The sequence below is a fragment of the Podarcis filfolensis genome, assembly GCF_964270895.1.
Source record: "Podarcis filfolensis genome assembly, chromosome: 5".
Classification (NCBI taxonomy): domain Eukaryota; kingdom Metazoa; phylum Chordata; class Lepidosauria; order Squamata; family Lacertidae; genus Podarcis; species Podarcis filfolensis.
In genome coordinates, this window is record NC_139608.1 from 20014481 (window position 1) to 20038024 (window position 23544).

At 40.2% G+C, this 23544-nt stretch overlaps 1 protein-coding gene across 2 annotated transcripts in view; it reads right to left on the reverse strand.

The window, feature by feature from the left end:
* Positions 1–22298, reverse strand: part of LOC310762364 (schwannomin-interacting protein 1) — a 388732-nt gene extending 366434 nt beyond the window's left edge. Inside the window, exon 1 of one of the 2 annotated variants that reach the window (XM_083613315.1) lies at positions 22136–22298. In XM_083613315.1, coding sequence (XP_083469441.1) covers positions 22136–22144 — 9 coding nt within the window. In that variant the 5' untranslated portion in view covers positions 22145–22298. The remainder of the gene's footprint in view (positions 1–22135) is intronic. The other variant, XM_083613307.1, reaches the window with a different exon arrangement.
* Positions 22299–23544: the final 1246 nt, after the last annotated feature.

A 23544-nucleotide genomic window follows, 5' to 3' on the forward strand; every position in this document is an offset into this window, starting at 1 on the left:
CTATACCCAAATCTATTAACTCACTGACACTTAAAACAACAACACACACCAGAAACATTTTCAAATGCTAACAAAATACATCTGACAACAAAAGAAGTCAATATATTATTCTGAACGTCATTTGAAAGATGTTTATCATTGTACAGGGACCCTAAAAAGGGGCCTTCTCTGTGCTGGCACCCAGTTATGAAACACCCTCCCCTTGGATGCCTGAATAGCCACTCCATTGATGGACTCTTGACCCATAATGAAAACCCATTTGTTTCCCAAAGCCTTTGGAGGTTAAATCTGATTAAATCTGCTTGGATCTCTCTTTTTGTATCACTGCTAAATAGAATTAAGCTGTTATTGATTACTACAAATATTTTAAAAGTGTCTCATGATACTTTGTTGATTTTGTTATTATCAATACTTATTTTATGGAAATTTCTTTGGGTTTTTTTTAAAATAAAATGATGCATGTAAAAAATAATAATAACCAACCACCACCCCCATATTCTCTCACGTACACCACGAACAGGGAGAGACATATTATGCAGATGACTCCAAAACTGTGGGAAATCTACAACAGTGTACAAAGTCCTCCACCGAGAAGCTTCATCATTCTGACTGGCATTTTATTTATTTCTTCCCTCAATTAACAAACATGAAATCATTCAACTTCAGATGAGCACTTTATGCTGGCTGAAGCTGGCAAACAAAAGCCATTAATTACAGTCTCTAAATTTAGTGATGTATGAAATGTTGGCATCTATGAAAAAACACTGTAAGGAAAAACAGTTCCCAAGCTGGACTCCAGGAGCAAGGCAGGCAGTGCAACCACTATGATGTCGTACACTCTAATCCAAAGGTAAAGAAGCAGCCAACCCAATCCATTGGCCAGAAACAATGTTAACTCTGACTATTTGACATTTGTGGCAAGGAACTGGCAGTGGAATATAGAATGCAGAAGTTGTCTGTCCTGGCTTACACAAAGAGAAGCTTTGAGGTATTTGAAGAAAGAAACAGGACAGGAATTACAAGTGAGTTGTGTTTCCTCTTATTGTGCTTCTACTATGACACTCATAAAAGAATGCATAAGAATGCAAGAGCCCAACTGGGTGAGACCAAGAGCCTATCTAGTTCCCTCATTGGCCAACCAGATGCCTATGGGAAGCCTAGAAGCAGGACATGAGTGCAATAGCAGCATCCCTCTCTGATTCCCCCAGCAATTGGCATTCAGAGGCATACAATCTCTGATACGGGAACGTAATACATAAATTGCTTTCTTCGCACCTAACACCACCCCAATCTAAGTTATAAATGGAACATTCTACTTGGGGATTCAGATGACCCCACAATTATGAGTGGGGTGGTGCACATGATAGCCATGTCCTCTGGTCTTCCACCCACCGAGCAGGCTTTTTGTGCATAGTGATCTACATAAGCAGAGGGTGGATCGTGGTCCAATTAAGGTCCCATCACATGAAGGAGCTCTAGGTGCACACATTGGTACATCCCTAAAGGTAAAGGTAAATGACCCCTGGATGGTTAAGTCCAGTCAAAGCCGATCCCTTCACACACCAGCTGGAAGCACAGATGAATGAGGAATGTCTGTTGGGACTGCAGCCCCCATCACACATACTTCTCATGGAGAGAGGGATCTTAACTCCCTATTAAAAGAATGAAAGGAAGAGCAAATCTCTTTCCCTTCCTCTCCCACGTCTTTATCAGGTCATTTAAAGAAAGAGTTCAGTATGAATGAGAAAGTCAATTGCCCTTAAATAGCACCAACATTACAGTAAAATAAGCATAGATACACAGAGAGAACGAAAAAAGGCATTGTGTCCATACACTTGACTTCTCATGAGGATTTTGGAACTGACCACAATAACCTGGTGCTGAAATATCGTTCCTTCTCAAAGGTCTGCCATCTCCCCTTCTAATGGTCATTTTTTTAAAAAAATACCCCCCTTTCCATATCCAAGAGGTATAATGATCAAGGTAACAGTTCGTGTCAAAACTATTAAAAATATGCTAATTCCTCCAACATATAATAACCCCCAAAACAATAATCCATAACATCACTATATAGAATACAATGAAGAACTTATTAACAAGGTACTAACACACAACCAATAATAACCATTGAACAATTCATGAATATATAATAAAAATATAAGTGTCCAATAGAATGGGGATGAGGAACTTTTGACCCTCCAACTGTTGTCAGCCCTAGGTGGGCAACGGTCAGGGATTATGAGAATTGACATTCAGCAATATTTTGAGGGCCACAGGTTCTCCACACCTGCAACAGGAGATGCCCAATGGGGCAAAAAATAATAATACCTGATTAAGAAAAATGAAATTATAAACCAATAACCCATTAACCAATGCATAAGATTAGGGAATATATAAGCAACAGCCAATAAGACTAGACAGTATAGTCAGTGTGTGCGTCCTGTCTGTTCTCTAATAGAAACTTCCTGGCTTTCCTCTCCATGTGGATGTGGTTCCCTTGGAACCTTTAGCAAATCCGATTTGCTATTCTGAGTTGTTGATCTGTTGGTCACAAATAAATACAGCTACTGGAGTTTTCCTGACTCCTGGCTGCTTCCTGGTGTTAGGACAAAACTGTTGCAAGGTTTCCTCCCACAGGGAGTACCTTTCCCAAATCCACAGCATACTATAACCAAGACAGGTTGTAATTTAAAGCCCATTCATAAATTCCAGTAATATTCCCCAGCAGGTTCCATGTACCATTATACACCATAGTTTCCCTCTCCGACCTCAACGCAAACAGGAGGTAACTTCTAAAAACCCAGATTCTCCAAAAGCTATAATGCAAGGGGACGCAAGAAGTTTTATGCTGTAGTAAGGAATGGGAAGAAGATATTAGAGCTTGATGCCTCTCAGGGGAACAAAAGTCAAATACTATATAATAGAAACTCTGTGAAAAACAGCAGTGCAACATTATCCATGCTGAAGAACCCCAACCAGTACATAACCCAAGTCGCACATTCAGAGAGCTCCCATCTTGCCTTGCTGCTCGGAGCAAATTTAGAAGTGTAATAAAGCCATTTACACAATTAACATACATACTGTGTAATGGTGAGTGGAAATGTTAGCATCCTTTTGTTAGCTAGGCATAGGGAAATAACACAATGGAAGCTCACGGTCCAATTTTGCAGCCATCTGGGGTAGTGAAAACAGCAGTAAACTTGAAAAGTGCTGTTATTATACACATTATTGGTCCTAACGAGCCGATGTTTTCAAATATTTATGCCATTTATGCCTAGGTTAACGCTTTCAGATTTTTGTAGGGAGGAAAGGAAATGTTTTCAGCTTCTTACTGCCATTAGATGGCCATTAATCATATCCACCAGTAGAAGAATACAGATTACACCGTCAAAGAGCACTAGGGTGGACTGTCTGTCGGAACATGTAGGACATTCAATTGCTATTTGCAGCACAATCCTCTGCATGTCTTTACTCTTGGGTAAAGGACTGCAAGCCATATGCTTTTATTTTATTTTTGTTTATGTGACAGGCACCACTAGTAACTATTGTCTATGACTGCTTTATCTCTTCACGTCAAGAATACCTCCACATATTGCATTTAGTGGAACGTATCTATCACTAATCTCATTGCTTGGCTTATGAAATGAACATGAAGTTACTCACAAGGACAATAAAGCCCAGATTTTAATTTAAAATTCATGTAAGGGTATTCATACACTTCTTTGTGACAGGCACTGTCACCAAGGTCTATATTTAATTGCTTCCTCCACCCCCAACCCAAGTGAATATGTTTGCTGTCCCGATGATAAATCTACAGCCTATCCCTTGCCAAAGAAAAATTGCACGGGCTTTTCAGTATGTTGGCGCTGCAGGTCACATCTATCATCCTCAGGCCTCTGTTTTGCTTTTAATTACAAAACTTCACTCAGTAATGTTACTTCCAGTCCTAAAGCGAAGTGAAGGAAAATGTAGGTTTTAATTTGCAGAGTAGCACTTAAATTTTCAACCCAGACGACATTAATTTGCTGGTACTAAGCAACCGCCACAACAAAAAAAGTGTAATTTAGATTTCCATGAAAACCTTGTGACTATGTTACAACTCCACATTTCCCAAGCATGTGGTACATTTGCTACAAATTTATGGAATATTTCTATTCCACTGGAATAAATGGGATTTAATTCCTTTGAGTTTAAGGGCACATCATTTTGGATGTGGGACCCCCCCCCCCCAAAAAAAAAACACGTAGTGGAGTTGATTACAGAGATTATCCATCTCCTTTTGGAGATGTTTTGCAAAACATGAGTGGAAAACAAAACAGAAGGCATGTGAATCAATATTCACGTCTTATAGTACAGTAAATAAAACATTCCTCTCATAGTTAGTACATACAAATTTCATACATGGACATTATTGTTCCTTTGCCTAATGCTTTTTTTTTTTAATGAATCCTGAAACAATTTAATTCTGTGATCACCTCCTCCTGCCCATTCTCCCAAGATAAGATCCTCCAGGTATTCAACAATACAATTACACACATTAACACACATGCACCAAACACATTACATAGCAGCTCTGATTGCAGTGCGCCAACATTAAGGACTGCAATGAACACAGTGTCGCATGTCTCTGCTTTTATCTTCCCATCCCACTAAAGGTCATGGAAACTCAGTTGCCCAAAACAATGAGATGGTTTAAAGAAACAGAGGAGTTAGGGCAAAGCCTTTTATCCACAGATGGATCAGAAGGCAGCAGTTATTGATGTGGCCCAGGAGGAATCTGAGCCTGCCTTTTAAAAAGTCCATCAACTTCAGCTGGTAACACCGCCACCAGATTGCCATCACTTGAGCATATTATTTCAGCATTTTTCAATCTACCTCTGTTGATTTTCCATCTCCGGGCTCAATTTAAATATACTAGTTCTTCTATTTAAAGTCCTAAATGGATTGGGACCTGGCTTTGCTAAGGACAGCCTATTCCTAGATGTGCTTTCCTATGCACACCTTGAGCTTCTGGTCCGTATAACCCTTCTGACGGGATGTCTAATAGGAGCAGGGCCTTCTCAGTAGTGGTGCCAACCTTATGGAATGCTCTCCACAGAGAGACCCACCTGGTCCCAGCACTGAGCACCTTTGGGCAAAAGAAAACCTGGATTTCCAAAAAGACATTTGGAATCTGGTGGCTTTTATATTTACCACTTATCTGTTACAGCCATAGGTGTCATACCCCAATATATATAATTTAACACACACATGATCTACTTGAAATTCTGGGCATGGTTACTGCATACTTACTATGAAGATGCCTTCTATAGTAACCTCAGTGCAAAGGGTTAAATGTATCAGTATCAGCAGCCTAAGATTGTGGAGCATGATAGAAGTTTTCCATTTAGAGAGAAATCTTTTGATCAATAACTATCACAATAGGATATTTTTATTCTATGAAAAATTACATAGCAAAAATCCCTTCTATGACTGGTTCTATATATATTTAATATCCTCCAAGAAAAGACATTGCCAAGTGAGTTACAACATTGACTTGGGTTCTGTAAGATAAGGTTTTAAGAGAATCAAGTGTGAACTCCATTATGATCATAACTTTATTTCAGGGGAAGAGGGTAAATGGCAGATGAATCATGTTCTACATACACGACGTTTCTTGAGCGTTTAGGCATATCGGACATAAATGTGCTAAATGCCCAAAGACCAGAAAGATTGACTGTTTCATCCCTTATTAGTATTTATGCAGCCCCAATTTGCAGCACAGCCCAATTTCTGTGACCATCTTTACGGATGAGCCCCCAGAAAGCATGTATGGGGGGGAAAGTGCTAGTTACATGTTAAATGCTTCAGATAATGCAGCATTCAAGATTCATTGTTAACGTGTTATAAATACATAGGTAGCTGTTACCCCAGAGACTATACACGCCAGAAAAATAAATCATCTACTAGAATAATAATAGTATCTGGACGAGTTTATATTGAAATAATATATGAGTGTAAAGTGCATTTGTTTTAATTAACAAAGCCTTGAAATATTATCTTGCCACTTTTAAGGGAACCTTAGAGGCTTTTCCAAAGTCTTTGGGCAGCATCCAGAGATCCAAAAGTGGAGTTCTTCCCAGGTAACAGAGCTTAGCCTGCCTCCTTCCTGACATCAAAACTTTACACTGCCCCCCAAAAGTTGTTCTAATCATCTAGGTACTCTCTGGAATTAAAGTGGCCACTTACACACCCACAAAAAGCGGAAATGCATCAAAGAGGACACCAGTTTGCATTTAATTTGCATATGCTAATTTATATGCCTATGTGTACACAAGGTTGAATTTGCAGCAATTCTTAGTGATTCAAGGTTATGTTCGATTTAGTGGTTCATTGAAGGCGGGACATCACTAATAACACCCGGTTGCAAATGACATGACAGAAGCTAGATATAAATATTACTGTAGGCCGGCACAACTTTGTGACCAAGCCAAATGCAAAACCCTAGAAGGATATCGCTATTATTTTTGCTGCCTGGGGTTTCAAGAATGAGGAAATTGTTGTCCAGTTTAGGGCAGCGCTTAGCTTGGCAAATGACAAGTTGGCCATGCCTGCATGAGTTACAGTCACTATGAAACATTATATATGCATGAAATATATTTGGGGAGATTTTATTTAAAGAAGCAGACAAAATGGCTGCATACAGCACCCTTGGAAAGTTACCAGAGACCCAAAGTCCTGGCACGGCCTTTCCTGAGCCCTCATTAAATCAAGTCTCCTGACCACCACTCTAGTTTCCCACAGTGCCCTGGAGTGACACTATGTTGGGTTATGATCAGAAATTAAAGTGGCAGCCACCTGAGACTGACTGGAAAACCTGTTGCTGTTGTCACCGGTTGCTGATGCTCCTACCAGGTAAGCCAACTGGATTCCTGTAGACAAGAGAGCCCACCAGAGGGGACTTTACCACCGTGCACTCCCTTGGACCTGGAGCAAATCCTGTTTTAAATTCCTTTTAACAGTTTAACAGAATCTGTTCAGTTCCTTTTAAGTCTTCCTATCAAGTATTCTTGGTTGCCTCCTACTGTTGCATTAGTATATCAACCATCAAGTACTTTTACTTTTATGTAAATTAGCAAGTGTGTGAGTGTAAAAAGTCAGCTTGCTACTCAAATTAGATTTTATTTTTATTTTTGAAGTATGCTAAATCTCCAGTAACCTTTCTGGAAAATCAGGTGTGTCTTTCACAAATCATGAGAGAGGATCAACTGGAATTAAGTCTCAGGCTCTTAATATATGTTTCTCAAGAAGGAGATTTAAAAAAAAACAAAAACCTTTAATTTTAATTTTATTGTTACACAGCTTCTTTCCACCACACAAATACAATCTATTGCTCAATTAATATGGAGCAAAACATATTCAAGATAGGCTCAGTTAATTGCTCTCATATTATGGATTCATGGAATCACCTGCATAATATATTCTAGAAGGCTTCTGTAAAACTTTTTGAAAGAAAAATGCCCTCCAGGAATCACAAAATTAACCTCTGATCTTATTTTATTCTTTAAAAAATAGTATTAAGACTAGGGAACAAAAGAACAGCTGAAAATGTGCAAGAAACTGCATTTCATCAATGAGTTTATTCATCAAAGCACACATACACACATGTGTTGCGTATCCCTCTTTGTAATGGGACTATCTGATTCCTCCCTACGTGTTGACACAGGAAAGTTCAAAGCCCAAAGCTCAATGGTTAACTGGAACCAGAAACTATAACGATATAACGCTGGTTCTTTTTTTTTTTTTAAAGATTTTTATTAAAGTTTTCCAAAAAAAGAAAAATAGAAATTCACAGAATAAAAAACCATAAATTACAGAAAAGAGAAACACACAAAAAAGAAAAAAAGGAAAAAATACAGAAAGAAAAGCACAACTAATTAAGAAAAATTACATTTAAACAAAGAAAAAATAAAACCATTCCATTTTTCCAATAGCCTCAATTTCATATGCTTATGTTCTTGACCTCCTCGCACCTTCCCCTTTTTGTATTCCCATTCAAATATTTAATTCAGCAAATTCTTACCCTTTGTCAAATGTTTAAACTTTGTACCATAACATATACTATATCCCTATTTTTCAACCAATTATCAATACCTTTTTTGCATAGTCTTAATAACTTTTATCACTAATTACCACTTATTGCCCATCCAAGCACATTTTTAACACTCATTGATTTTATAATATTTCTGAAGATAGTCTTTGAATTTCTTCCAGTCTTCTTCCACCAACTCTTCTCCCAGGTCTCGGATTCTGTCAGTCATTTCCGCCAATTCCATATAGTCTATCAGCTTCATCTGCCATTCTTCCAGGGTGGGTAGCTCTTGTGTCTTCCAATACTTTGCGATGAGAATTCTTGCTGCTGTTGTTGCGTACATGAAGAAATTTCTATCTTTCTTTGGCACCAATTGGCCCACCATGCCCAAGAGAAAGGCCTCTGGCTTCTTAAGGAATGTATATCTAAAGATTTTTTTTCATTTCGTTATATATCATCTCCCAGAAAGCCTTAATCTTTGGGCATGTCCACCAAAGGTGAAAGAATGTTCCTTCACTTTCTTTACACTTCCAACATTTATTGTCAGGCAAATGGTAGATTTTTGCAAGCTTGACTGGTGTCATGTACCACCTGTATATCATTTTCATAATATTCTCTCTTAGGGCATTACATGCCGTAAATTTCATACCTGTGGTCCACAACCGTTCCCAGTCAGCAAACATGATGTTATGACCAACATCTTGTGCCCATTTAATCATAGCAGATTTAACTGTTTCATCCTGCGTATTCCATTTTAGCAGCAAGTTATACATTCTTGAAAGTATTTTAGTTTTGGGTTCTAACAACTCAGTTTCCAATTTTGATTTTTCCACCTGGAAGCCTATTTTTTTATCCATGTTATAGGCTTCTCTTATTTGAAAATAGTGCAGCCAATCTCGCACCTTATCTTTTAATTTCTCAAACGCTGGTTCTGGCCAGACTGCACCGGCTGCCAATTTGTACCTGGGCCCAATTCAAAGAACTGGTTTTGACCTTTAAAGCTTTATGCAACTCAGGACCTCTATACCTCAGGAATTTCCCGTAAGAACTTGCCCAGACCCCAAGATCATCACTGGAGGTCCTTTTCTGCATGCCTCCTCCCAAGGAGGTTCAGTGCAAATTTCTGCTTTTGAATCCACTGAAACCTGATTTGGAATAAACAAGCACGGGATCGGTCTTCAGGTGTCCCTCCTGAGAAAGTGGCCCACGTATGGGTATTTCTACAATATTCTCCCCAATGAAATCATTGAACTTTTCTCCAGTCTTCAACTTTATTAATCTTTTTACACCTCTGCCATTATCTAACATGCCAACTGAGTGGTTTTCTGCTTCTAATGTAGTTAAAAAAACGTTTAATTTAATTTTATTTTATTTTGTTATTAGCAGTTCAAAAATCTATCTTCCACTTGCCTCATTGCCTGCTTATGGTTACTTGGGCAGAGTTGAGGATGTTTTTATTTTCCACATTTGGAACTGACTTATATTTCTGTAGGGACGCGGGTGGCGCTGTGGGTAAAACCTCAGTGCCTAGGACTTGCCGATTGTATGGTCGGCGGTTCGAATCCCCGTGGCGGGGTGAGCTCCCATCTTTCGGTCCCAGCTCCTGCCCACCTAGCAGTTCGAAAGCACCCCTAAGTGCAAGTAGGTAAATAGGTACCACTTTATAGCAGGAAGGTAAACAGCGTTTCCGTGTGCTGCGCTGGTGCTGCCTCGCCAGAGCAGCTTCGTCACGCTGGCCACGTGACCCGGAAGTGTCTTCGGACAGCGCTGGCTCCCGACCTCTTAAGTGAGATGAGCGCACAACCCTAGAGTCGGACACGACTGGCCCGTACGGGCAGGGGTACCTTTACCTTTACTATATTTCTGTAAAGAAGCCTTCTTGGCCTTTGGATCTTCTTTAACTCTAACTCACCAGCCATGCTCGCACCCTCTTGGACTTTTTGTGCCTTTCCAAATCTGTGGCATGTATTTTCTAACTGCTTCTATTCTTCTGGCTTTGAATAACCACAAATTAGGAATGCACCATTACATTGTTATTGGCCGCATATTGTTAAACGATAACTAAATTGTGTGAATTTCAGGCAATTGACTTCAGCAAGCTGCTCAGGCTCTGAGTGCCCTTCTACTGATAATGTCAAAATGTGCTCCTTTAGAGGATAGTGACCAGATTTCTGCAGGATAAAACTACCAGATTTACACCAATATATACATACGTGCAAATGTTACTTTGCTTCAACGCAAATCATTGTTGGCAACCAGTTTCCCTTAAGTGAGAGGCAGCAAGTTAGAGCTCTGATCATTCAACTCCAATCATCCCTGGCATATAAATTTCCATGTGAACCTTTTAAAAAAAAAAAAAAACCACAAATGGAACAAACCAAACTGATTGGGAAAATGATAAATCAATAGAAACCAAAGCTGACATCTCTTCCCACAGGATCCCCAGCACTGGGTAGGTTCATACGCCAGAAAATCCTTTAGATGGGAATCCAGTAAAATGTATGTTGAATACACATGGATATTTCTTTATAAGCAAACCATAAGCAACATATTACGCACAGCTTGGTTGAAATTGGATGGGCTTTGCCATCACATTTGATTCAACAGTGGTTTCACTACACTGTCCCTAAACCTAGAGCAGGGGAGGGGAATTGTTGGCCTTCTGGTTGTTGCTGAATTGTAACTCCCATCAGTTCTGCCAAGCATGGCAACATCTGGCAGGCCAAAGTTTCCTCACCAGTGCCCTACTACAACAAGCTTCTAGGATGATGCTTCACTTGGCTTCAGTAGGGCTAAAGTAATTTTTAGATTTGCCCTGTTCAGAATGGTTCTGCTTCCTGCTAATTTAAACCTAACTAACATAATGCCTTGCTCTTGTGGCTGATAGTGATCACTTGAACAGTTCTCATCGCTTACAACCTTTGCCTCTAGCACTTTCAACTTTTAACCACAGAGTTCATAATACAAGCTGGTTCAGCATGGATTGCAATCAAGAGATGTAGAAACACTCAGGAAGCAAGGCAGTTGCATTCTGATACGCACCTGTGCCTTTGGAAATTGCCAAGTGAAGGGGAGAAAAATACATCTGGCTCCCATAAGTGTCAAAATAATCCATTCCCTGTGAGTCAAATTACATGACACAAATTCTGTGGGTCACATATACACACACCAAAAAGCCCTTAGACAGGATATTACTCAGAAGAGAAGAAGAAGAGTTTGGATTTGATATCCCGCCTTTCACTCCCCTTCAGGAGTCTCAAAGCGGCTAACATTCTCCTTTCCCTTCCTCCCCCACAACAAACACTCTGTGAGGTGAGTGGGGCTGAGAGACTTCATAGAAGTGTGACTGGCCCAAGGTCACCCAGCAGCTGCATGTGGAGGAGCGGAGACACGAACCCGGTTCCCCAGATTTCGAGACTACCATTCTTAACCACTACACCACACTGGCTCCACACTCAGAGTGGAGGAGTCACAGTTTGACTGGTTGTCCTTCTGCTCCCTCCCAAGCAAGATTGTTTTTCACCTGATTGGTGTATGTGAACAACCAGAATGGAAATGGTTAATCATCCTCTTATCTGAACACCCTTCTTTTGACCCAATCCACAGTTGAAGGAATTGTCGCTGGCTCACATAAATGCCCAGGGAGTAGACCAAAGACTGCTGATGCATGATCTGCTCCCTGGCCCCACCCCACCCTCAGGCCACCGTGAATAGGCCAGAATTCAAGACTGGGTTTGGCGGGAACCCAGGATGCTCTGCAACAGCCAGGAGAAGGGGCCAATGGCCACAAACAAAATGGTGTGGCTCTGGGAGGACAGGGGAGCCGCCGCGCCGCTTTGCAACCATCGCCCACCCAAGTACTGGGTAAGCAGCCTTTGCATTTGTTAATCTGTTTCAATGGAAAACAAACAAACAAATAAATTAAATGGTGGTCCTGAAATCTGCTTCTGACAATTTAAGCAAAGGATGGTAACAAAATGTTTTCAAGGTAGTGGCAGCTGCACTACAGCACTTTTATGCACTGAATCTCAGAGATACCACAGACACATCCCCAAATAGTGAAACTTTACAGATCCCTGTTAAGAAAAGTCACTTTAAACTTATTCCATTCTCACCCAATAACCATTCTTTGTCAATTCATGATAAAAGATACCGCATTCAAAAATATCAAATGGGATGGAAAATTTTGGTGAGATACTCATCAGATTGTGGGGGCTTTGTTGCTCTTACCTTACTTTTGAGGGGTGGGGGGATGTTTGTTCTACCAAACATCACTCCAATGGTCTGTCTTCTGAAGACTTCCCAAGGGCTCGTGCTTCCTGAAAACCCTACAGCATCCTTGGCTGGGCTTTTACGTTAAGTACAGGAATACTAGGAGGCTGTGTACCACGTGCCTGACAGCTGTGCATTATGGTTAGTGGCACTATTTAAACTTAGTTTAAAGTTTAGTTTATAGTATAGCCAATGTGGTGCCGTAAATATATTGTTTGACTCCAATTCCCATCATCCTTGGCCGTTGGCCATGCTGGCTTGGGCTGATGGGAGCTGTGGTTCAACAACATCAGGAAGACAACACATTGGCTCTGTTTGACTTAGGTCATTTGGGGAAATTTTACTCATGCCACAGTACTCTACAGAATACCAGAAGGCAATGACCCAAAAATGAACACTTTCTGCTATTGCCCCCATGCTCTGAAATCCCCTTCATTTTGTCATACATGAGCCATCACCCATCATTTGCTTCAGACATCTTGTAAAAGCCTATTGTCCTGCCCAGGTCCATAGGATTGGACCCTAGTATTACTAGATTTCTAGTTTTTTTCCCCCACTGCTTTTATGATATGGTTTTATTATTTTTAGGTTTGTTTGTTTTTGTACACTGCTTAGAGATTTTAAATATTAAGTAGTTTAGACGTGCTTTTAAATAAATAAAATAAATAAACTGGGATTAAATTCAGTCTGAAGCTCCAGGGCAATAAAGCCATATAAATAAAATAATAGCGGAGGGAAAATATTTGGAAAGATGCAACCATTGGGAATTTGTAATGCAATTTTTGGAGTTGGTGGTTATATGTAATTTATCTATTCTAATGCTTGTTTGGGTTCAGTTGGGAGTCGTTGCAGGTTGCCTGGTTGTGTGAAATAAATAAATAAAAATATGGAAAATCTCCTGAGCTCAAACTTAGCAGAGTGTTCTGGGTGTTCATCTTTTAAACATTATAAAGCTGGAGGAACATTCTTGACAGTTATAAATTCAGGCTTAGGATGCAGCAGCCAGGATGCACACAAGGCATTTGAGAACATGGTCCATGAATAAGTTAGAGCTTAGATGAAACTTTTCAAGAGTGCCTTTAAAAGCGATCTATAGTGTATTTTTTTGTTTTGTTTTGTTAACAAAACAAGCAAAAGATACACACTGGCCAAGTGTGGGAGGATGAGCTGCCCGGGCTGGTTTCATATAGCCACTTTTCCCATTGCAAACTAACTTTGGGAATTTCGACACTACAGAATTTAAATCATTGTGGTTTCCCTAAAGAATCCAGGGATTTTTGATTACAGCCCTCAAGGTTCCTTGTTAAACCAGCTTAGGTCTACAGTACAGGTGTCATTATTATTATTATTATTACTATTATTATTATTATTATTATTATTATTATTATTATTATTATTTCCATACCATGTGCATGCCAAAATTGAGATATGCTTGTTCAGCTCATATTCTGAAGCAACCACATGGATCTCAGTGTTATGAGCAGACTCAATGAGAAAAATCAGTTTTTCATTGTGGTAAGGCAGCCAAACTCCTAATAAGCCCAACAGCAGGAATCATGTAGAATTTTTTTGGTGGGGTATTTTAACCTAAAGTGCCTGTAAAAGGAAATCATATTATAGAACAGGAAACCTGACAGCACAAAAGCTTGCCAAACAAACCTGGTATTTGCAAGGTATACAGATGGGAGAAGCTGGAGCATCTGTGCTAATTCAGTAAGGCTAAAAATGTTTTAAGGGAAAAACAACAGCTTAAAAAAAAGAGCCTAGCATGTAAATACTAGAGTTTGATTTTGAAAGACAAAAGAGTAGATAGAAATGACCTTTGGGCAGCATGATATGAGCAGGAGATCAGAAGACTGCATAAAAATGGAGACAGGTACTTTAAAACACCTGACGGGAAGCTCACAGACGCCTACATAATGTAAAGTTCAAGATGTCATTATTTTCTCCATGCTGTTTGAAACCAGCTGAAGTCTATTTGAACTTGATATGGTCTGTTCCAGATTAATAACTAGCCAAATGTGTTTGGCAAGACACACGCTGGATGGAGTGTTTTGGATTTGGCATGGAAACAAAGCCTCTGGTGATAAAGGGTGTTGAAGACTCAGCTGTCACAGACATGCACCAGGTACTATACAGACAGCATCGTCGCAGAGAAAATGTTTTATGCGGCTGTTCTGCAGCAGCTGGACTCCTTAGTGACCAAGCTACCCTTCACGCATGGGAGCTGAATGTCTGTGATTACGTCCCACATAGCTGAGGGCTGTGTATAAATGATGCAACCATGTGAGCAATGGACCAAACCCAAAGATCTTGCCTATTTCAAATGGCACCCTCCCTCCTAGAGAGGGTTGGTTCCAGACAGATAGGAAAGGCTCATTCAGAGGTACAGAACGTGTTTTGCAAGCAGAAGACCCCACAGGTTCATTCTCTAGTATCTCAAGCATTAGGCTTGGGCAGATAACCTGATTGGGACTTTGGAGAGCCACTGCCCCTCAGAGAAGCCAGATTTGAGTTAGATAAGGCATCACCCTACATATGGACCTTTAGTCCAGCATGGTGCTTGGGTGCCAAGCTGGGGTGCTCATGGGGTCAGGGGGACAGTGGTGTCCTCCCAGCAGCAGACTGTGCTTGGCAGGACAGGGAAGGGCGAGGCAGCAGCAAGGCCAAGAAGCTCCAGGTTGGTAGCAGCTCTACAGGTACCCAACACATCTCCATCTCAACGAGCAACGTGCCAGTACCAGGAGGACACCACAGCCACCACTGGTGCCCAGGCTGATTCAAGTTCCAATGGCTTGATTATTATTTTTGTCTCAGAACTACTGGAAAAGACCAAGACTGGTGGTGATATTCACACCCACCCCAGGGCTCCTCCAGATTACCTGTTTATTCAGCATTAATCCTGATTTGCTTGTACAAGTCATATGCAGTAGTTAGAACTTGGGTAGGCAAACTAAGGCCCGGGGGCTGGATCCAGCCCAATCACCTTCTAAATCTGGCGGGCGGTCCAGGAATCAGCGTGTTTTTACATGAGTAGAATGTGTCCTTTTATTTAAAATGTATCTGTGAGTTATTTATGGGGCATAGGAATTCGTTCTTCCCCCCCAAAAAATATAGTCCAGCCCCCCCACAAGGTCTGAGAGACAGTAGACTGTCCCCCTGCTGAAAAAGTTTGCTGACCCCTGGGTTAGACTATATCCCATTTTTGTTGATCATTTGTGGATGGTCATACAACAATGAGCATTCATCCTTCATTCATCTTGAATTGCTTGCGAGGTTTTTTAAATACCTTCTCACAAGTCATTTCTTCACCTCACGTGTTTCAAGGTACTTCCCTGTCCCTTTCCAAGCTGAAAGAAGGCCCATTTTTTTAAAAAGAGGGGTTGTTGTGTTAGGGCGACAGAACCCTTTACTCTACTTTAAATTCACAAACATAAAATTCTGGCATCAACTTGAATCCCTTCCACAAAATAATGACAGCCTGGATGCATGGACCGAGACAGATAAAATGAAGGGGGGAAATTTGTAGAAGGGTTAATTAAAGACCCGTACCAGTTAATAGGAATGATAAGCTAGACAGGAATGCACATGGAAGCGGGGAATGGCACACTGTGACCAGAATAAGGCTAGGACAGCAGCTGAACCAACTTTTTGTCTACCAACAGTGGTCAAACAGATGCTATAGCATAGATTCACACTAAGGTGATAGCAAATCCCCTGTGGCTATTCAGATTCTGGTTTGAAAATGTATTGTCATTAGAAATGAAGGCTGCACTTCCGGTTGTTACGACAAAAAACTCTCATGGCTTATAGCCATGCTAATCTGTTTTGAATTGATTAAGCAGTATTGTGCAGCCACTGCAGCTTTTGAGTCATCTTCAAGGCGGCCCAGCGCTGAGTAGATTATAGTAGCCAACCCTCAAGGTTATATGGCTTATCATGGTAAGATGTCCTGTTCTATGCAAGGGTAGAAACTGCATAAGTGCAGCACTCCTGGCTGCTACCATGGCCTGCTTTTTCAGGAGTAAGGCAGGTTTCAGGAGCACTTAAAAAAACACACACACCAAGATCTCAGGGCACATTGAATGTAGAATACAATGTTGTGTGTACACAGCCTTAGAAGCATATTCACAAATGAGAACTCTGATTAACAGAGAGTTAAGAACCACTTTGAACCAGGGAGATTAAATGATACAAGGTAGCTCAGTTGGTAGAGCATGGGAGTCTTAATTTCAGGGTTGTGGGTTCGAGGTACAAATTGCGCAAAAAGATTCCTGCATTGCAGGGGTTAGGACTAAATGGCCCTTGTAGTCCCTTCCACCTCTATAGTTCTGTGATTCTACTCGGCACTCACATACAAACACTTCCCATGCCACTGAGACCAATTCTGCACTTGTGAAAATCAAAAACATTTTTGGCTTAAATAATTTTTTAAAAACTGGAATCATCAAAACATTTATTCCGGAAAAGCTAGATTGAATTCAACAGCATTTTTCTAGAGTAGGGCAAATACGTCATTTCCAGTTTCTCACCGTTTCTCATTTTTTAGTCTACAGTTGTCTTTATTTCAATATCAGTTTGTTATTTAAAAAATAAAGTTCCCATGAAAATTCATCAACATTTTAGTGCAAATTTCTCCTAATATACACATATCCTATATGCAAGTTTGCCCATTATACATATTTTTGCAAGGCAAGTTCCCCCAGTTAATGTATTTTTTAATGTCATGTTCACTAATATATGCACTTTTAAAAGCAAACTTTACCATGGTTATATGCATTTTTGTACATCTTACTTGACTGGAGAGCTGCATTGCAAAATTCAGAAGAGTGTGAATTTTGAAGAAGGTCTTTGTTTCAGTTTGTGCACTGTTTTGAAAAGTATGGATTTGGTAGATTCACTTTTAAAGGCAAACTGAAAGTCTCAACCCCATCCCTACAAAAAGTAAAAAGCTTCATTATCATAGATCAGAAATATGTGTTTTCTTCCAGCTGCAGCTGATTTTATATCAATCAAGTATTAATTTCCAAATTTGTAACTGCCAAACATATCATACTGGCCCACTTTTTTCTCTGTTAACCCTGCAGTTACCCATGGAAACCAGTGCAAACTAAAATCAATTGCTCAGGACCTCCCAGTTATTACCTTTTTTAAATGCAACAAGCACCTTCAAACTCATCCTCTTCCCAACACCTCATCCAATTAGCTGGACTCATTCACAATTTCGTTCTACTCATTTTAATTTTTACGGAAAACAAGCTGCAGGCACAGTGTGTGGAGAGGGGTTTTGTACCACCCTAAAATAAAGGCACAGCATTCTGAATGGGAGCTTTTGTATGCCAGACAAGCTATCTATAGAAATTTTCACCTTACTTGTTGAGCTAGTTACTGAGATTCACAGTCCACTGTGTGCTCCTTTGGTACATTATATTTCCTTATTATATCTGTCGCTATGGTTGCTTTGTGTGGTGTCACTATCATCCTGTTTTATATACTCTGGAAGCCAGCAGCCCATAGAACAAGCTGGTTAGTAGAGAACAAAATATGAAACTGTTCCCTGTTTCCCTCTCCTTGTCTCAGACCATTTTTTAAAACCTCTCTGTCCATTTATTTTAATATCCCCCTCTTCCCTCAGGTGCCTGTGCATAGGTCCATCACTTACTCTGCATCCTTCCTTCAGCCACTTTGTTCCTGGACCTCCAGCAAACCCCAGTCCTCAGACTCCCCCACAGAATACCGTATTTTTCCGTGTATAAGACGAGCCTTTTTGACCCAAAAATGAGGTTCAAAATTTAGGTTCGTCTTATACATGGGTAGTGCTGAGGGGGAACGGGCAAATTTTTTTTGGCATGAGCCTGAGATTTTAAGCAACGTTTTGCCGCTTGATTGTTGGGGGCGGGGGTGCTGAAAATTGCTCACCCACCGGAACGAAGCATGAGCCCGAGATTGGAAGCGGGAATTGTAAGCGACGCCAGCAGTTGTGTGCTGTGTTCTGGCGGGTGAGTGATTTTCAGCATTCCCCCCAAATAATCCTCCCCCAAAGCTCAATCCCCCCTATTTTCTAAATTTTGAGGCCCCCAAAATAGGGGGTGTCTAATACATGGGGCGTCTTATAGAAAGAAAAATACGGTATGTGTGATGTTTTAATCCTGTCCAAATTGGAAATTTATCCTTCTCCCACAGTCAACAGCTGGGCTGAACATGTCCTGAGAGCTTTGTTGTCTGAGGACTTGGAATAACTGTGAACATTCTATGCCACCTGGTATCAAGGGCATCACCAGCATAAGCACAATCCAGTGTACACAATTGTCACATATGTATCCCACCCTTCCTGTAAGGACCCCCAAGCAGCATATATGGGGAGGGGAGTAGCCCATTTTATCCTACAACAACGCTGAGAGGTAGGCTAGACAGAGATAATAATTGACAATCCAGTGGTGTTCATGATTGATATTTGATATTTGAACCACTATAAAGAACTTTTCTGAGGTTATATAGCGGCCAATTTATCATACTCACTGGAAATGATGGCAATGATTTCGCAGCACACATGACTTCACAACATGTATGGCAGAGCCAAAACATATATGTGCATAGTCAGTTTACATTACATTACATTATATCCACATTCTTCACGTAAATGAGAATTGCCATATACAAAAAAGTTATGGGAGAGTCACCCGCAGGTGCGCATGAAACATTGTAGTTCTTTAGGCTGTAAGTCAAACCTACAGAAGAGCAGAAAACCCAAAGCAGGCAATGACAGAAGCTTCTGATCTATAAAATGGCTTAATTTGCGAACAAGTAGAGCACAATTACGGTGTTTTATGCCACTAAGCTGCCTTTCAAATAAATTATGTATTCAATATGTAATTAAAGTTCCAAGGTTGGCACTTTGTGTGTGCTGACATTTGTAATATATAGGCAACCATTAGCAAATGGATACCGAGGCTTTGGCTGGACAATTGAGTGAATCAAAGTCTAACCACCTTTTGGTAAATTAATCATCACTAATGCACATTTTCATTTGTGTGAATTAACAAAATAGTCTGTAATTGTCCAATAAATTTGTTAGAGAATGCTGAGGCTTAGATTTATATTAGTTCTGCATAGCCCATTAGTCAATATTTTAAATTCCAAGCCAAGAACTGGTGTAAGATTATTCTACTGAACAGATATCACCGTATATTTGAGTCATAATACAACCCTGTCTCCAAAGATTATGGTCCAAGGTTGGTTATTCAGCAGGGAACAGAGCTGAACAAAACACACAAACTTCCTCTGGTGCAAGATTCACACAACCATATTAGTTTTGAGGCGGGGGGTTGTTCCATCATGAATTGATTTCTGCATTCCCTAATAGACAGATCTTTACCAAATTGGGTTGTCTCACAGCGAATCTTATCAGACACTATCTGAGCATTCAATAACATACAGTGACAATCACATGAGAGGGTTGTGTGAATTTGCTCTGCCCCTCTCCCCAATATTTCCACATGGTGACATTATATCTGAAACTGGGCAGCCTGTCAAGTGTTGCCATGAGGTTGAGTCCTGCTTTAGACAGGTCCTCAATTCATAGACTTCCTTGTATGCGGGGGAAGGTGGGTAAGTGTGGTGCATTCCTATCGCTCACAGAATTACAGCTGCTTGTTTTTGAACACCTGAATAATGCTACTATCATACCATGGAACTGCATGCAGTTCCATGTGGAACAGGAAAAGTATTCCAACGGGACAACACAATCCACCTTGAAAAGGCTTTCCAAGAGCTGCTACCACAAAATATTTGAGCTTTATTTGGCTGTTTTCTAAGGACACAATAAGGGATTAGCAGTTTGGGAGTATGTCCAATCAAGAGCATGCTTTCTCATGCTGCTGGTGGCTTGCACAGCTTGTGGATGTGGTGAACTGTAGGCTGTGGTGCAGTTCCCATGGAGCACTGCTGGTGTGAAATTTATTGTGCATCTTTTGTATTATTCATAATAGAAAAATCTATGATGCACCTTTTGTCTTGGTACTGATTCCTCTAGTTCCAGATTTGCACTAAAGCAGGAAACCAGGGGCACAGGAAACTCCCATATGACATGCCTCAACATGCTGATGTGCATGGGATATTGTGGAATTGGTCCAACTTACACCCACTTCTCCTAGTCTCCTAGTCTTCATCAACTCTGCTCCCTATCATCTCTTTTGCTACCCTCCTTGAATAATGTATTTGCACTCAGTCCCTCAACCTGGGGCAAGTTAGCAACTTCTGTACTGAATCCAGGACCACAATTTAATACCAATGCAAAGCTGCGATGTCATTTAACTCATATCACAGCTTTGATGCACCAACATGGCAGAATACTGTGGATTAGCTCACAATTCACGCCAGAGGTATCTTTCCAAAGGACACGCTCAATGCAATTAAAAAAATATGAGTGCAGCTTCCAAAGGTCAACCTGCCAGTGTTAACCTACCATTGCCCAAATAGTTGCATCTGAACCGAATACCAGTTAGCCATCTCAGAAATGCACCATTCCACTTTATTTGTCCCTTAAGTTAATAGCATGCAGTGCTTTAATTCTTAGCTATGTAGCCTATCTACAGGTTTTGTAAAGATAGAGCAATGCTGTAAAAGTTTAATCAATACATGAGGATATTTAAATAGGGAGTGTAACAACAAATTAAAAATTAGATTTTTAGGAAACAGTATTACAGTGAGTTCACAGCGGCTTATGCTGTGTAACCATGCCATCCTATGCTTTTGTACTCAGAAGTCAGTCCGACTGTGGTCAGTAGAGCACTTACTCCCAGGTAAGTATAATGATGGCAGACTAAGTGAATGTTTTATGCCACACCTATCAGCCAACAAGTAAAATGTGGAGCCTTTCTGTACTTGGGAGTGACATCGGTACTTCTTTTGTATCCTTCTATGCCATCTCACATCTAGATCACTAGATGCTAATGAACCATCAATGGTGACACTGATCTTTAGACGTCTCCCCCAAAGCATTTTGATAAGTTAACTTTAATTACTACAAATTTACACTAGGACTAAGCTCAGAGCCACATGTCAGACAGATCTCAACTGAGCACAACTGAACTGCCTTTTTACACAAATATGTAGCGCCCCCCCCCCCCAGAAATACTCATGGTAAAACAACTCAGTTCTTGGCTTCAGAGGTTTACATTGATCTACTTATTATTCAAGGTGAAGTATTTAGAATAGCTATAATGCCTCCTGAATAATGAAGCTCAGGAACCCTAGGAGGTTACTCTGAACCACAACCACATTTTTCCCTCTACAGGAGTTGCAAAACGAAAAGACAAAAGATATATATATATATATATATATATATATATATATATATATATTCTACAAAGATTCTGCCACAGCAGCAGGATCTTTGCTATTTCAGAGTTCATTGAGTCTCCAGATATTTATTCAGTCCTTGCTTTTAAATCTATTGCTGTCAGACAAGTATCTCATCTCAGCACTCAGACATACTGGTGTGAACAGTAGTCTTCAATTTCAGTTTGCTTTGAAAAACTTACTCATTCTAAATTGCCTGTGCTGATCTCTATTTGCACAAGCTTTGCTCCGAAAGAAAATGTTACTTGGATGAGAATCTTCTACACAGACACTTTAAATACATTTAGTTTTAAAACAGCACACACATAACTACACATATACCTTAATACACACAAACACACACCATATTCACATTCAGTTCACTCAGAAAGATGCATAAAAATCAAGGGGGAAACCCCTGCATGGTTTATTTAGTAAAAAGGAATACATTACCAGATGCATTGTGAAGTTGCAGGATCACCTGCAGAGGAGAGAGAAAATGCTAGGAATCGGATGCTGCCACAGTATTCCTTAATATTACACAGAGCCTGATCTGACTGTTACAGAATACCAGCAAAGTGTGAGGCTGGAAAACCTTTGAGTTGAGCTCACTCTATAGGCATCAGAAAGCCTCAAAGGGGAGTGAGAGGAGGGAGGGAGCGAGGGAGGGAAGGAGGGAGAAAAAGGCAGCCCACAAATAGCTAGATGAGAAACTTCTGGCACCTTTCCAGCCCAGGAATGAATTCACTGTAATTTGGAGATATATAGTGAAGGAAATGAAGGGAAACTTAGGTTTACAGATGGATTTGTCCCTGCTTAACCGGCTCTGCAAATATGTGCAGGCTTTATCTCAGCTAATTTTAAAATGCTGTTCCAGAAATAATACTGAACAAATCTGACTCTCCCCCCACAAACACACAGAGATATCCTACAAACACACACACACACACACACACAGCAGTTCTGACCAGCTTCCCCAGATACCAGTACCAACTTCAAACGGATCATTCCATCAGCTATTTGCTCTGCATTTTATTAATCCCAGCACAGAGCTGTTGTAGCAAATCTAATTCCTTTTATGCCTGAAAGTGGATTCATACCTCTTTATAATGCACTTTAGACATATAAACAGCTTTATGCCATAGTGAATTTCTGATACACCAAGAAACTAAAATATAGTTCCCAAAAAAATCTTTCTCTCATTCACAAACACACACAATCTCATACAAGAAGAGACCAGCACTATTAAAATGAAGATATTTGAGACTTTTCACTAAGAGCATAAAGAAAGAACAAAAATCTGAGCCCTGAACAAAAATGGCTGTCAACAAATTGTAGATATATGGGTGGAAAGAGGCAGTAAAAATAGTTGCACCTAATATGAAAGCCATTTCTACCCATTCAATATAGGCAAATCTCCCCAGTTAAAGAACCCCCTAAAAAAGAAAAGATTAAATGACTGGATCCAGATAAAGTTTGTTATAGTATTTTAGTCCTACTGAAATTAATGGGTCAAATTAGCCATGAAAAACTTGTACCATTTGATTTCAATGGGAATGTGGCTGCTGTCCTTCAAGCACTTAGCTGGGAGTAAATCCCATTGAACCCATGCTTACTTCAGAGTAGGCATGTATAGAATTGTATTGTAAAGCATGAATATCTGGATCTAGCCCTATATTTTTTTACTGACCAATTGTTCCAAGAGCATAAAACAAACCCACGCTTAGGTGAGTTCAGATATTTTTTGAAACTACAATTATTTAAAATAAAAATACTCGAAAAGGAAATACATCTTTCCAAGTACTCACCACATTGCATGCTGGTTCCAGTAAAAAAAACACTGTAGCAAATAAGAAAATAAA